Genomic DNA, 15,827 nt, shown 5'->3' on the forward strand with positions numbered 1-15,827 from the left:
TACGGCCGCAATAGGGTTGTTTCCATCTACAAATCTTAGGGCAGAATTGTATCCCAATAAATTCTTTTGGATTATAAGAACATGTTAAACTACTTTTAGGGGACCTGTAATGACCATAATTTTGTAAATGTTGAATTTAAAATATCTTTTGGCACACGTCACGTGACCAAACTCGAAACGTCATTGAAGATTCTGATGTCGTCAAAACTCTCGGATTGACACTGTTGACAGTTAGGCGATAAACAACAAATAACAAATGTCAGTTGACAGTTCGTATCTTCTACGTGCGTATGTAGTTATGTGTCAAACCGTAAACTGTGACGTCACACAATTTTCAAAGAGCGTTTTGGGCGCGAAAGCATCTGTCAAAATATATTTCGTTAATTTAACATATTTAAAGCCGTTTTTAGTATAAAAGTTGAATTTTAGGGCAACTTTTACTTAATATAGAACGTAATACGAGCGTTTCAGAAAATTGGAAACAACCCTATTGTGTTCGCTAAATCTGGACGCAAAAAGTACAAAAGGTTATTGTGTGGCACAGTGGAAGATATGATGTGAAATACCAAGCTTTCTCTAGTCGTATAAAGGCCTAATAAAAGGCAATCCATTCGATCGTATTTCAAATATTTTCTAGACAAATCATTTCGTCTTATTAGGTTTTGGTTACCCATAAACCAGGCTAGAAGATGAGAATAAAAAAACTTGGTGACTATCCATAATTATTCCATTTTTACTTCTCTTCAATACGGTTTGCTTTCTACACATGCGTAAAAATTAGGGAAAACTGATTTTCCCAGAAATCAAATCAAGATAGACTGATTTGTCGTATTTGTAAACATCTGTACACCCGGCTGCAAAAGTGCATACCCATTCGCTCGTGATTCAATTATAGAATCTTTCGCTTACCCAGGACTCAAAATCAACACTCGCAAGAAAAACCAATCTCTTGTTGCACAAATAACTATTGCAACTCGCTCTATATTTGCGCAACGACATTTCATACTCTGTGAGGAATATTTTTACTCTATTCTCTGTTTTCGGTTGTTATATATGAGGATAGAGATAGTCCCATGTTAAATCAATCTCTGATGTTTGGGAAACCCGTCAAGAGTCCGCAGTAAGCTCGGTTCTCCATACAAACGTAGTTACGCTCTCATTTCAAAACAACTAGCTAAATTGCTCTGAAACTTTGTACTTACAATAGGATAAGGTATATCTATGCATGTATTTAGTTTATGTAGCTTCAGATACCACAGTTAAAAAAATACAGCGAATTTAACTTTTTCATACCAAACTTATTTTTGCTCTCATTTCTGGAGAAAACTAATTACAGGCCTCATGTCATTATATTTGCAAAGTTTTATTACAATTTAACACGTCAATTTAAAATGAAAACGAAATTCCCGACCCGGGTATGTCCTTAAACTACGTCCAAAAGAGAGGTATGGGCACTGTGAATGTCATCTCGCTTTGTGTGGTAAGTCACAGCACAGCGGATGTCATTCCAGATCTAGAGCAGAGCCCAACTGGGGAAGTACCTCCACCTTACAGAAAACCGCAACCAAATAACACTAGACCCTACTCATAGTGTTGTGTTCCTGCTGGTGAGTAAGGTTGCCAGAGCTCAATGAGCGGACTTAGGAGTTAGGGTCAGCAACGCGCATGTAACTCCTCTGGAGTTGCAGGCGTACATAGGCTACGGAGACTGTTTACAGGCAGGCCGTATGCTTGTTTGCCACCGACTTAGTATAAAAAAAACTCCGTTTGTATGAGGAGGTAAAATTTGGCCGAGCCTGGTGAGACTTAAGAAGATCTTGTATCTTGACCACTGCATTTACTGCAACCCAGGCCTAATTCAAGGCTAAAACAGAGCTTAGTTCAAGGTAGGACAGATCATAAATTGTACAAGCTGTAACAATGTGGTTTACGAGACAGCATTGTTGCTTAGACACTAGTCCTTACATTTACCTGACTCTTATTACTATAAGGTTAAAGTCTACATTCGTTATTTTAATAGAAATGTAAGGGTTGTAAAGTAAACGATGTCTTACACTATGTCCGACACGGGAGTCGAATTATAAAATATATTTGACAGTGCAGCGACTGATTTTAACCGTCCAAGTTATGTACTTTAGACAACAGTAATTGGGCTAACGAAACGCGTTGTTGTACTGTACTCGAAGTCTACTGAACGAACGTATAGGAGCTTACTGAGTTACTGTGCGTGTGTCAGTGTGTGTGTTATCTCTTCACGCTAACCGCGGAACATATTTAGAACAAATTTAGTATGAAGATAGTTTTAAACCCGGGGAAGATAGGTACGGCCCGATTCGAACGAATGTTCGTATCCTAATAGATACGTCAAAAATCTCCTAAAGATACAATGTGGATTGAATATGTCAGTGTCAAAATTGACGTTTTTGGTTGAAGAAAGACATTTGACACTGAAATATCTAATCCATATCTTTAGCAAATGATTGAAATATCAAACTCTAACCCCTTTCAAACTCTGTTGTATACTCAGTTCCCCCATTTTTTAAACATAAAAAATGACCATGGCAGTTGACTTATTTCTTTCTAATGGTTTATGTAGGCCCCCTTTTTTTCCTTTTTTGAACCATATATAGAAGTTAAGATTTTTGCAACCGATCAACCATATACAATTCTACATGGACCTGCAACCGAATTTCTGCATCCCACCTTGATGCTGACAAAATTGTCCCAATGGACAGATGCCATAAGAACTAAAAACTGAACTGAACTGACGTATCTGAAAGTGCAAATCGAGCCGATAGGATAGTTTTTAAGGTTCCGTACCTCGAAAGGAAAAAACGGAACCCTTCTAGGATCACTTTGTTGTCCGTCCGTCCGTCTGTCTGTCTGTCAAGACACTTTTTCTCAGGAACGCGTGCAGGTATCAAACTAGAGTTTACATCAAATACTCAGGTCTACTGTCCCTTGGAGCTGTGAAAAAATCAAACTTCTAAGCCAACGCAATCAAAAGAGACAGCCGTTTATGCCGCAAATTTTCGACACTCGCAAGGGAATCAAAACCTACAGGGTACTTCCCGTGAACTCAGAATCTTGAAATTTGGTACGAAGCAACGTCTTATAGCACAGATAAAGGAAAAATTGCGAAAAGCGTAAATTTTTAGGTACGTCATATAATACCTACAGGGTTTTTTTTTTATTTATTTTTTTATTATTCATAACAATATACATTGTGTCGAATATGTACAGTACACCTTACTCACTATAATAAAAACATAGTCTAAGATTTTAAAATTACCATTCCATTGCAAGTCAAATACAATACACAAGTCAAACAAAAAATATACACACAATTAATAAGTTAAAATTAAGCATGTCAAAACAAGAAATAATATATAAATAGTCAGCCATCCAATATAAAAACTGCTATGGAGTAATAACATTTCTGCAAGAGATACTATTTGAGTCTTGTACTGAAGATTTTACTATTTGTAATAGACTTGTATTCAGTAAGCAGATTGTTGAACATGAACACAGCCTGATAGTCTACTGCATGTTTCATAACGTTGAGCCTAGGGATAATGTCGCCTTTTATATCCTTACGTCGGTTGTACGGAACCCTCGGTGCGCGAGTCCGACTCGCACTTGGTCGGTATTATCAATCATCATCATAATCAATCCACGCTGACGAAGTCGCAAGCAGAAGTTATTTGACAGTGAAATAATTTTACGATATTATAGTCCTATAAGCTTTCATTCATGATCCACATCGGACAAGTATAGCCTATAAAAGGTACAAATGAAGTATTAGATATTTCCGTAGCGGCTAAAAGTGTCATTATGGATGCGCGCGCGCAGGAAGCGCCCATCTTGCGCAAATCCGCCATTAGCGCGGAAAAATATTGTTTTGTCATACGTTTGTTAATGGATATTTCCTGTGGAGTTCGGTTGGAGATTATCTGGCTTTGATATGAGAATATAATTGTGTTTTCGAGACATTTAGGAGTTTTGAGAGAATGGGTAAACTGAAATGTCAAATAATTGACGACCGGTCTGGCCTAGTGGGTACTTGGGTAGTGACTCTGCCTATGAAGCCGATGGTCCTGGGTTCGAATCCCAGTAAGGGCATTTATTTGTTTGTGTTCCTGATTCATGGATGTTTTCTATTGTATTTAAGTATTTGTATATTATATAAATCGTTGTCTGAGTACCCACAACACAAGCCTTCTTGAGCTTACCGTGGAACTTAGCAAAATTTGTATGATTTCTCCGAGACCATCGCTTAACTGAAACCAACAAAGCCAATAAATCATATTTAAAACGAATCCCACATCACAATACCCCTATAATCAACAATGCCAATACTGATCCACAGATCTATAGATCCACTCGGCGCAGTGCCATTTTCAGAGCGTCTCAGAATAGATCACAATAATTCATAACGTTATGAGTCGATGCGTGTGCGACGAACAAAGAGATTCAATGACTTTCACTCGCATTTTCTGCTTAACCGACTGAAGAAGGGCCAGTAATGGATTTTGACATATATCTGCTATGCAGGGCAAACGGCTTGGCAGTTTTTATTTGTAAATTTATGAAAATAGAAGTCATAAACATATTTGTTATTTACATGTTTATCTACACACATATCATAATTAAACCCTTTATGATCGGTCCAAATTTTGGAGACGCTACCTGATATCCTCGACCGAGCAACGCCGCAACGCCGGTCGTAACACGCGGTTCCTAAACACATCATAGAGAGCTTTTAATTATGTGTGTAGAATGTAGATAAAGCAGTGTATGTAACCGTACATAATTAGTCATTAAACTCGTGTGATCCTATTATGAAGCTCACTTCGTCCGTTTCATAAACCCACACACGTGTTTTAATGCCTTTCATTATATAGCTATCACACAAACTAATACATCTGACCAGTGTCAAAACATTGGTGAGTGGATAAAAATGTGTGTGGCAAACTTACTCAAATCGATCTAGACACACAGTCAGCTCAATAAGGCTTGTGTTGTGAGTTATAGACTAGACACTATATTATATAATAGTAAAGATAAATACTTAAAAGGAAAGTGGAGGACCCGCCTTTTCATACAAACCTAGTCCTCATTTTCCTTTCTGGATATTAACAGCAATGAAAATATTTTGACACTTTTTTTTGTATATCTACCACAGCTATGGCCATACAATTTCTTTTTCTAATTTTTAATTATTTTGAGAGGACCGAAGAATTTAAAAATTTGTATGAAAACTGTTTTTCGCTCCTAATTTTTACCATAATCAAAAAATCTAAATATTATAGAACATTATTACAAAAATTGACTAAGTCCCACAGTAAACTCAATAAGGCTTGTGTTGAGGGTACTTAGACAACGATATATATAATATATAAATATTTATAAATACTTAAATACATAAAAAACACCCATGACTCAGGAACAAATATCCATGCTCATCACACGAATAAATGCCCTTACCAGAATTTGAACCCGGGACCATCGGCTTCACAGGCAACCCTGCCTACCCACTAGGCCAGACTGGTCGTCGTATCTAAAAAAGTCAAACGTAGCGGCATATGTATTGTTAATATACATCAAATTATGTAAAAATATTTTTCATAGTGCCAATATCCAGCGTATTTAGCGATGTCCCACATACTGACATACTGGACTGGAGTGGAATGTGTAGCCGCATCTAATGTAAAGAGCACTTTTTTATTATTATTATATCCAGAGAAGAAAATGGGGCCTGCGTTTGTATGGAGAAGCGACCGTCCTTTTCCGGAACAAGTATCTGTGATGAAGACGGACACGCAAATAAATGCAACCAGGATTTGAACCCTGGGACCTCCTGCTTCGTAGGTAGGATTACTAGCAACTTGGCCAGGAGGCCTATTTATTTATAACGTTCTTGCCGAACATGTGAAAGGTGTGACCAGCAGTTAAACGGACAGCTGTAAATCATGTGACAAGGAAATGATCGTAAATCTGAGTCTGAGGCCCATTGTCGCCTTCTGGGAACACCGATGAGGATTGTCTTTGCAGTGTTTACTCTTTAGTTTGTCCTAGACATTTAAAAGGGAATAAATTCGCAAAAAGCCAAGATGTCAATTGCTGATAGAAACGGCAATCGAAATTTAAATAAATAAATATTATAGGACATCCTTACGCTAACTGACTTCCACAGTTATCTTAAGAAGGCTTGTATTGTGGGTACTCAACGATATATACAGTGTGACCCTAGCCATTGGACAAAGTCGAAATGTACATATGCATTAGGGTATTTAGAACCAGTGTACAAAGTATCATAACAGCCGGTGTAGCGGTTTCGAAGAAGTTAACAAATTACCATTTTTTACTTTGTATGTGTTAGTAGCTCCTAAGGTAATATCCTCAAAGAATAGTATGGAAACTTCTTCCTTTTTGATTATCTTTTTTATTGATGACACTAATAAGCTTCTGACTTATGAAAAATGTCATCATTATCAAATATTTCGAACAAATTGCCAAAAACACTGCCAAAGATTAACACAGTGTGTTTCTTTTTGTTGTAGATTATTGCAAATAACTTTTGTTCGAAAAAAAATATTTTTATCTTTTGTTCTAATTAAAAAAATATTTACGTCAGAGCATTCCTGAGAAGTAACCCTACGTGGGATTTCAGGGTTTGTCCAATGGCTAAGGTCACTCTGTATAATATACAAATACTTAAATACATAGAAAACACTCATGACTCAGGAAAAAATATCTGTGCTCATCACGCAATTAAATGCCCTTACTGAGATTCGAACACAGGACCATCGGCTTCATAGGTAGGGTAGGGTCACTACCCACTTCCCATGGTGCCAGGTTCAAATCCTGGTAAGGGCATTTATTTGTGCGATGAACACGAATATTTGTTCCTGAGTCATGGGTGTTTTCTAAATATTTATATATTATATATATCGTTGTCTAAGTCCGTAAAACAGAAGCCTTATTGAGCTTACTGTGGGACTTAATCGATTTGTGTAATATTGTCGTATAATATTTATTTTATTTCCTTTATTCATTTAAAATCTTAGTTTAGGTAATTTATAATATGAATATAAAAGTAAAATATAAAAATAATACAAAATACATACAAAAACATATAAATAAACCTAACCTAGGGTGCCGCCGGCAGCGGGACAGGGCCCAAGCTGCTGGTGGTCAGGGCTGCAGAGAGGAACCGCCGGACTATCCGCGTCGTGTCCAAAATCACCGCTTTCTGCATTTGACCCTTGATCTAACCACTTAGCGAGAGTCTCTCAATTATTTATCTTATACATTTAAACGAGCAATTCTTGTATATAAGTACATATATCTATTTCTGTGATCTCGGAAACGGCTCTAACGATTTCGCTGAAATTTGGTATATGGGGGTTTTTGGGGGTATACAATCGATCTAGATAGTCTTATGTTTGGGAAAACGCGTGTTTTCGAGTTTTCATGCGTTTTTCTTTCGACGCAGAATATGGTCGCTAATTTCGTGTTGCCGGCCACTGTCCGTCTGGTAGCGGGTTAAGACGCGGACGGCTAGAAACGAGTGTACGGGCTCGAATCACGCCCGGTGATTAACTATTGTTTTTTTTTATATGTTCAAGTTTATAGGTATACAATTTTTTAATTTTTATAGTTTTAGTCAAGTTTAATTTAGTAAAAAAATATAGTTAAGATTATCACCTATACACCACCATATTACAATAAATAGTTATAACCGAGCAAAGCTCGGTCGCCCAGGTACTTTATTATTATCCACGATGGTAGTGTTATACTATATCTTTAAAACTCCCAGACCCTTTTCCACCTAATCCAATACCCATAAAAACTGATATCATAAACATATTTGTACAACGTCTTAATAATTACTCTGCTCACAGGCGTATCAAAGCCCTATTTATTAAGGCCCCGCTACACGCCCCAACCTACCGTCTACACATTCCTTTATGAATTGACACAAAGTGTCTCTTAATTTCGCCCCCACCCCGCCAGCTTTACAAAGTTCTATCTGTTATGTAGCGTTAGCACGACAATCAGATTAAAATATACATATTTTTCTTTATATCACGTCGGTGGCAAACAAGCATACGGCCCGCCTGATGGTAAGCAGTCACCGTAACCTATGGAAGCCTGCAACACCAGAGATATTACATGTGACATTATCTATGAAAAGGGACCTTATTGTCGATGGCGCTTACGCCGCACTGCGTAGCGCGGCGATGTTTATAATATGGGAGCGCCACCGACAATAAGGTCCCTTTCATAGATAATGTCACACATGTGCGTTGCCGACCCTTTAAAAACTGGTACCCCATACTGTAGCCCCTCAGGAAAACCTCTGCAGGATGACCTAGGATGAACACCCTGCCGACGGTGATAGAAAGCGGCCGTTGGCATCATGTCAAACAATTCTGCAAAGCACAGCCCATTGTACAATATATACTCCTCACTCCAATATATATACTCTTTGACGACCGGTCTGGCCTCGTGGGTAGTGACCCTGCCTACGAAGCTGATGGTCCCGGGTTCAAATCCTGGTATTCGTGTGATGAGCATGGATATTTGTTCCTGAGTCATGGGTGTTTTCTATGTATTTAAGTATTTATAAATATTTATATATTTTATATATCATTGTCTAAGTACCCTCAATACAAACCTTATTGAGCTTACTGTGGGACTTAGTCAGTTTGTGTAATAATGTCCTATATAAAAAAAAAAAAAAAAAAGTCGAATATGTTACGGTATAATAGGTACCAGAAATACCAGAATCCTACCTATTGTGTCCTTCACAAAGTACAAAACGAACGGGTCCCCGCGCTGTATTTGCTGACGCTACCTCAGGGGTGGCACACAAAGCGACTGCTCTTTTGCCCCGCTTCTTTCTTTTTACTTTTTGCCCCCCCCCCCCCCCCCGCCATCCCTGCAGCTCACTGTTTGTTGTTTCGGTTTTGCTGTTTTTAATGTCTAGATACGCGAGAATGGTTGGTTTAAAAAAATACTCTCCGTATTTTATCTATAATAATTAATAACAGACGAGCTTGTACGATATACGTAAGTACTTACATCTCTATAGTTAAGCTTACACGGGGTACAGGTTATGTTAAAGTATGTAACTTTACTTTTGAGTGACATTAACGTGAGACACTTCATTCGGTTCTTGTCTGTTTTAATTTTTTTTGTCTTTTAATTATTTATATAAGAATTCAAGCCTTGGCGACCCTCTACATCTCTAAGGATAATTTAATATATTTTTTTATATTTTATCTCTGACACTTAGAGACTTATACATCTCTAAAGAATTTTAGTATTTTATGGTTTTATTTTTTTATCATAGTTTTTTTTTGTGTAATTTGACATTTAGAGACAGTATACATCTCTAATAAAGTATTTATTATTTCATAGATTCGATATTTGTATATGTTTTTTTTTTAATTTATTGTTTGTAAAAATGGACATGTAAAAGTGCCCCTGTGGCCTATTTGCTGAATAAATGTTTGATGTTTGATAAAAGTGTTAAATAATTCAATGAAGTTCTCCACGTTAAATGGCGCAACCATTCATTGCCACTGCCAAGACTGCCAAGACTGCCAAGACTGCCAAGACTGCCAAGACTGCCAAGACTGCCAAGTCTTTTGTAATAGTAGACTGTGAAACGAGGGTGGTAAGTGAAATTTTGGGAACGAGGGTACTTTACCCGATTTTGCTATATTTTTTCCCACGTATTGGTATGATGGAAAGGGACAAACGATTATTAGCTATTCAACTTTAGTACCTAGACGTTTATGAATAAAAAGGGACTAGTATTTTACGTCCATGTAATAAAAACGACGCTCTCAATCACCCCCATTAAGACATTTGATCCCCTTCTTGTTTTCTAATTATTCGCTCCAAATCACCCCGTGGGGTGTCGGATATTATATTATCGTTATAATCATGAGTAAGATAGCATTATTATTGATGAATTTAGTGATAATGATGATCATCTTGTTTTTCTGAATGCAATTTTACGTAATAAGTAGGTGCCTAATACGAGTATTGCTTGCGACTGCCTGGCTTTTAATTGTCGGTTTAAATATTTGTCATTTCTCCATGCTCTGAAAGTGAGTCGTTGTTCTAAAAAGTGTGCAGATTATACGTTTCTGCTCTAGAGCATTGTACTTTCTAAGTAACACAAACGTGGCAAAAGAGTTCACATAAAAAAGTGGCGCTCGAGTAACGCCATAAGACTACCAAGATTTACAGAAATATTTTTTATTGTAAAGTCTGCAAGAAACCGTTGGATGAGGTGTTTTCCAACATTTATTGGCTTTTGTGTGATATGATAATGATAATTCATTTTTAGGGTTCCGTACCCAAAGGGAAAAAGGGGACCCTATTACTAAGACTCCGCAGTCCGTCCGTCTGTCACCAGGCTGTATCTCAGGAACCGTGAGAGCTAGACGGTTGAAATTTTCACAGATGACATATTTCTGTTGCCGCTATAACAACAAATATTAAACAGTACGGAGCCCTCGGTGCTCGAGTCCGACTCACACTTTTTCGATTTTTTTATTAATATACATAACGTTTCAGAACCCAGACATAACCTCAACACAACCTAAATGATACCATCTAAGACACCGCTCCTAAATCTCACGCCACAGAAGCGCGACTGTCAAAGACATAAAGGCACACACACAAAGAAAAAGACGCTGTGAGGCAAACAAAATGTCTATACAGGCACGACTAAACATTGCCAAGACGTGGGTGGGGGTGGTTGGGGGGATAGAGTGGTAAGGAAGATGCGACAAACGTTCACAGATCAACAATGTAGAAAACTGACTGTCAAATATCAAAAGTTCTTTTTGTTAGGTATTAGTATACCTAACAAAAAGAACGTACGTACGTTCCGACGTACTCACACCACGTACCGAAACAAGCATACGGCCTGTCTGATGGTAAGCTGCCTATGGACGCCTGCAACTCTAGAAGTGTTACATGCGTGTTGCCGAGCCTAACACTCAGCACCATCGTTGAGCTCCTGGTAACCTTACTCACATCCTCCTCCTCCTCTCCTCTGGAGTTGCAGGCGTACATAAGCTACGGAGACTGCTTACCATCAGGCGGGCCGTATGCTTGTTTGCCACCGACGTAGTATTAAAAAAAAAAAAACCAGCAGGAACACAACACTATGAGTAGGATCTAGTGTTATTCGGCTGCGGTTTTCTGTAAGGTGGTGGTACTTCCCCAGTTGGGCTCTGCTCTAGATCTGGAATGACATCTGTGCTGTGCGCTACCACACAAAGCGAGATGACATTCACAGTGCCCATACCTCTCTTTGGCGTAGTTTAAGGACAACCGCGCGGGTCTAAAAAGTGTAACCAAAATCGGTATGATCACAAGTGTCTTAAGAAGTATTAAACTCAGAAGTAATATGTGATTTGCTAACTTATTTGTATCCTCTGAATAACTGTTTTTCGCAGTTGCTCCACAAAAAATAACTGCGGTGTCGATGTACCTTTAAATAAACCGCAAAATTTGGAAAATGTGCCACAATCACATCGATGGTCTTTTAGTTAAGATAAACATCAACCCCCTTATTCATAAACGTGTACTAAAGTTACGATGCCGCTGATCATCGTTTGTCCCTTTCCATCATACCAATACGTCGGAAAGGGACAAACGATGATCAGCGGCATCGTAATTTTAGTACACGTTTATGAATATATGGTAAAAGATTCCGAGCCTGAATTTAACATCGGCGTAATAATTGGGGATGAATAGTCAGGCTAACATTAGTTGGCAGCGATTCTGATAGCCCAGCCTGTGCAAGTGTTAAGTAAACGTCATAATGTCATAGAAGTTTGACGTTTAAAACAACACTTACACTGTATGGGCTGTAAAAATCGCTGCCAACATATCTTGGTCTGTCTCTATCGCAAGCTATTGTCATGTATCGTCCGTGTCTTCTAACTATAAGCCTACAAAAGATGTAGTTTCAGATATGTTCTTATCTTATTGTTTCCGGGCCCTTGCAGATACACTTTAACCCATCGGGATGTTTTGTGCAATCGCCCCCTCAAGAGCAACCTTTTGCCTGCTCAAAAGCTTTTCAAACCGCCTCCATATGTCTAATGATGGAGTTAAAGGGCAGCGCTTTAATTTCCTCCGGTTACAGGAGCAGATAGTCTGCTCCAAAGTCCTTCTCTGTCTGACGAAGGCGTGGATAGCCTGCTCCAAAGCCCTTCTTTGCCTGACAGAAGTTCACCCTCTGTCTCCATCTTTCGTTACTCTATGGCAGCCGCACGTTATACAACATATCGTTGTGTACTCTGCGGCCCCATAAGCGAGCAAAATCGTTAAACTGCGCTATGGAAAATTGTGAAAACTTGTACACACATGTAACTTTTTAATAAGATTAGTTATAGCACAGATAGTTAATCGATGACGACAAGCAATGAAGAGAATGTAAATAAGGTTTTTAAATTTTGTATGTTTCTGCGGCAATGCTTAAATAGCTTGTATTTCTATAAGTATCTACTATATTAGACTCCAACCGTTCGAGAAATGGGCCCCAGTAGTAAGTTTTAAGTGTGCTCGTAGAGCATGACGTTGTTCGGTAGTTGCTTTTAGTAAAGAGATAGCTGGACTTTACTTATGGTGCTCCCACACAGACTGTTATAAGTGTTAAATAACGTTATAAAACACGATAACATTGTTAAACACTTTATAACTTTTGTTACAACTTGTTAGATGTTGTAAACGCTCCCACATTGATATAAAAATGTTATATAACACCTAAAACAAAAATATGTTTTATAACAATGTTATATAACTTTATAACAAATGTTACGAATGTTACAATGTTATGCAACATTTTATCGGGAGAGTGAAATACGAAGAGCGCGGGGGTAGATGTGATTACGGGACGCATTTACTTAAAGTTGTCATGTCATTCGCATGTGAAACTGCAGTTTATTTCGGTGTTTAATTATGAGCAAAATGACAACTCTTAATTTGAGTAACGACGATGTTTTCAAGCTTATTGACATGTTTCAAGCAAGGGATGTCCTGTGGAATACATTGTCAGAAGATTACAAAAATCGAAATAAAAAACACGATGCTTGGATGGAAATCGCCAATGAGTTTAATGTGGAAAAACAGTTAGTCGAAAAAAAAATTAGGTCACTCATAGGCCAATTTCAAAGAGAGTACAAGAAACCTAAATCAGGCGCAGGAGCCGATGGACACACTAAATGGTTTGCATTTAAAAAGCTCATGTTTCTAAAGGACCGAAATAAACCATCTTTAAGTTTAGAGGGTGGATTGCAGCAGGTGAGTTTCATTTTACCGTCTTTTAATAATAGTAATTAGATATCCAATTCAATAGTCCCTCATGTATGAAATATTCAGCGAATTCGTTTCTTATTAATTTCCCATCATCTGTGTGTGTTTGATCTGATTCTAACGATGTCAACTGATCATGTATTGATTGTTTATCTTCATTTTCAGTATCATAGTCTTCTACATAAGATTTTCTTAGAAAATTATGTAAAAGAACACATGTCATAATTAAATTAGTGGATTTTTGTGGATCTAGTAGCAATACTGTTCGCAAAACTCTGAACCTAGCTGACAAAATTCCAAAAGCATTCTCTACTGTTCTTCTTGCACGACTCAATCTATTGCTGAATATCCTTTCTTTAGAATTATTATTTTGCGGTCCTGGAAAAGGTTTTAACAAATGCCTCTCTAGTGGAAATGCATCATCCGTTACGAACACGTAAGGAACAGATTTGGTTCTTCCTGGCAAGGGTCTGTCAGTGGGCAAATTCAAATCACCGTCAATTAATTTCTTTCGAAACTCTGTGTTTGCAAAAACTCCACCGTCACTTATGCGTCCTTGGCAGCCAATGTTTACGTATAAAAAATTGCAATTTGCGTCAACTAACGCTAAAAGCACCACACTAAAAAATCCTTTGTAATTATAATATTCGCTTCCGCTTCCAATTGGCTTTTGTATGGCTACATGTTTTCCATCGATGCTTCCCAAACAATGTGGGAAATTCCATCTTTTATAAAAGTTATTTGCCACTTGTAACCATTCTTGAGGCGAATTCGGCATCTGAAACAAGCATGTCATCGTGATCTGGGATGGCATCAAATTAAATTCCGTACATAAGTTCCAAAAAACTCAGTAAACTATATTTAATATTCACAATAAATATTTATATTTTTTATTTTGTTAAATTACTGTTTTGGTGCAATAAAGAATATATATATGTATCTATGTTTATTTACATTTCAGAGTAGTAATAATGAAATAGAAAGAAATCTAGAAGAAAATACCGGCTTGACTGAGGGAATTCCGCAAGAAAATTCATTTACTGTACCAAAACCAACATTCAATAAAAGAAAGAAGCGTGAAGAAAAGGACACAACGTCAGAAGAAGCTTTACAATTGTTGAAAAATATGTATGAAGCTCGGCAATGTAATAGAAATGAAATTGACGCCTTTGGAGAATATGTCGCAATGAAACTCAAAGAAGTCAAGAACGATTATGCTAGAAATACTGCCCAGTATCATATCAACAATATTTTGTTTAATGCATGCACAGGAGAATATGATTGGCATCCAAATATGAGAAACGTGTCTGATATGCGTAACGGTAGGGGATACAGTAGTGCATCAGATCCATCCACCTCGAAAGCTAGTTACAGCACAGGTTACACTAGTGCACCAAGTCCATTCACTTCGGAAGCCAATAACAGCCGAGGATACACTTGTGCACAAGTTCCATCCACCTCGAAAGCTAGTAACAGCATAGGATACACTAGTACATCAAGTTTCACTTCGGAAGCTGATAATAGCTCTGTAATTTCAGAATCAAGTCAAGAATCTTTGAATGACTTGTTGGAATCTTTACAAGACGGAGAATAGATTCTTGTTTCTCTTAAGTTGTTTGTTACCAATACCAAGCCTTTCTATAATTTTAAGACAATATTTTGTGGTTTATTGGAATCATCCTAAAGCATTTATTAGATTATTGTAAAATGTTACATTTAGTTTATTTTTTGTTGAAAATTATATAATGATACTTTTTGAGAAATGTTGATTGTACTTATCATTTAGTATATAAAAAATTGTTGATCACTTACTTGTATAAATTTCTGCAAGCCCTCAATAAGAGCCTCGCACACGTTGGGTATGATAGTAGATATAACTTGGTCTGATAATTTGAATACATCTCCAAGACTCACATAGCTACTTCCTGTTGCCAAAAATCTCAGGGTGACTGCTAGTCTTTCCGTAATATTTATGGGTTTTCTCCAATTGGTGTCCTGTTTTGCAATTTTCTTTCCAACTAAATTGAGCAGTAACTCAAATTGTGAACTGCTTACTCTCAAAAAATCGGTTAAACAGCCATCAATCCCCAAATCCAACAGATATTCCGTCATGCTGTACTTTTCTCTCGCTTTTAGAGAGCGACGCATCCAACAAGAGCGCTTTTTCTTTTTTCGCAAAAATAAAAAATAAAGAGCGAACCCAATGACCAAATCCTCGTCCATGTCTACTCGAGTCGGAAACCTCTTGCACTGACGTATTTACGGTATTTGGGAGCTTTTATAACCATATAACATCTAACATTATAGTAACACAATGTAACACCAGTGTGGGAGCACCTGCAACTTATGAAGTTGTTGCAATTTGATCTAAAACATTTTATATGTTACATAACACGATAACAATGTATAACATTTGTTATACAATGTTATATAACAAATGTTTTATAATGTTAAATAACACTTGTAACAGCCTG

General features: G+C 37.5%; 2 protein-coding genes across 2 annotated transcripts in view; both read left to right on the forward strand.

Annotated features, from left to right (window-relative positions):
* LOC133525150 (transcription factor egl-13) overlaps positions 1 to 15,827 on the forward strand; it is a 531,288-nt gene that overhangs the window by 291,235 nt on the left and 224,226 nt on the right. The gene's annotated exons all lie outside the window — the stretch shown is intronic.
* On the forward strand, positions 13,009 to 15,308 carry LOC133525223 (uncharacterized). Its single transcript, XM_061861511.1, has 2 exons — positions 13,009 to 13,341; positions 14,315 to 15,308. The coding sequence occupies exons 1-2, from the start codon at positions 13,009 to 13,011 to the stop codon at positions 14,945 to 14,947; spliced, it is 966 nt and encodes a 321-aa protein (XP_061717495.1). The 3' UTR covers positions 14,948 to 15,308.

The sequence above is a fragment of the Cydia pomonella genome, chromosome 14, assembly GCF_033807575.1.
Source record: "Cydia pomonella isolate Wapato2018A chromosome 14, ilCydPomo1, whole genome shotgun sequence".
Taxonomy (NCBI): domain Eukaryota; kingdom Metazoa; phylum Arthropoda; class Insecta; order Lepidoptera; family Tortricidae; genus Cydia; species Cydia pomonella.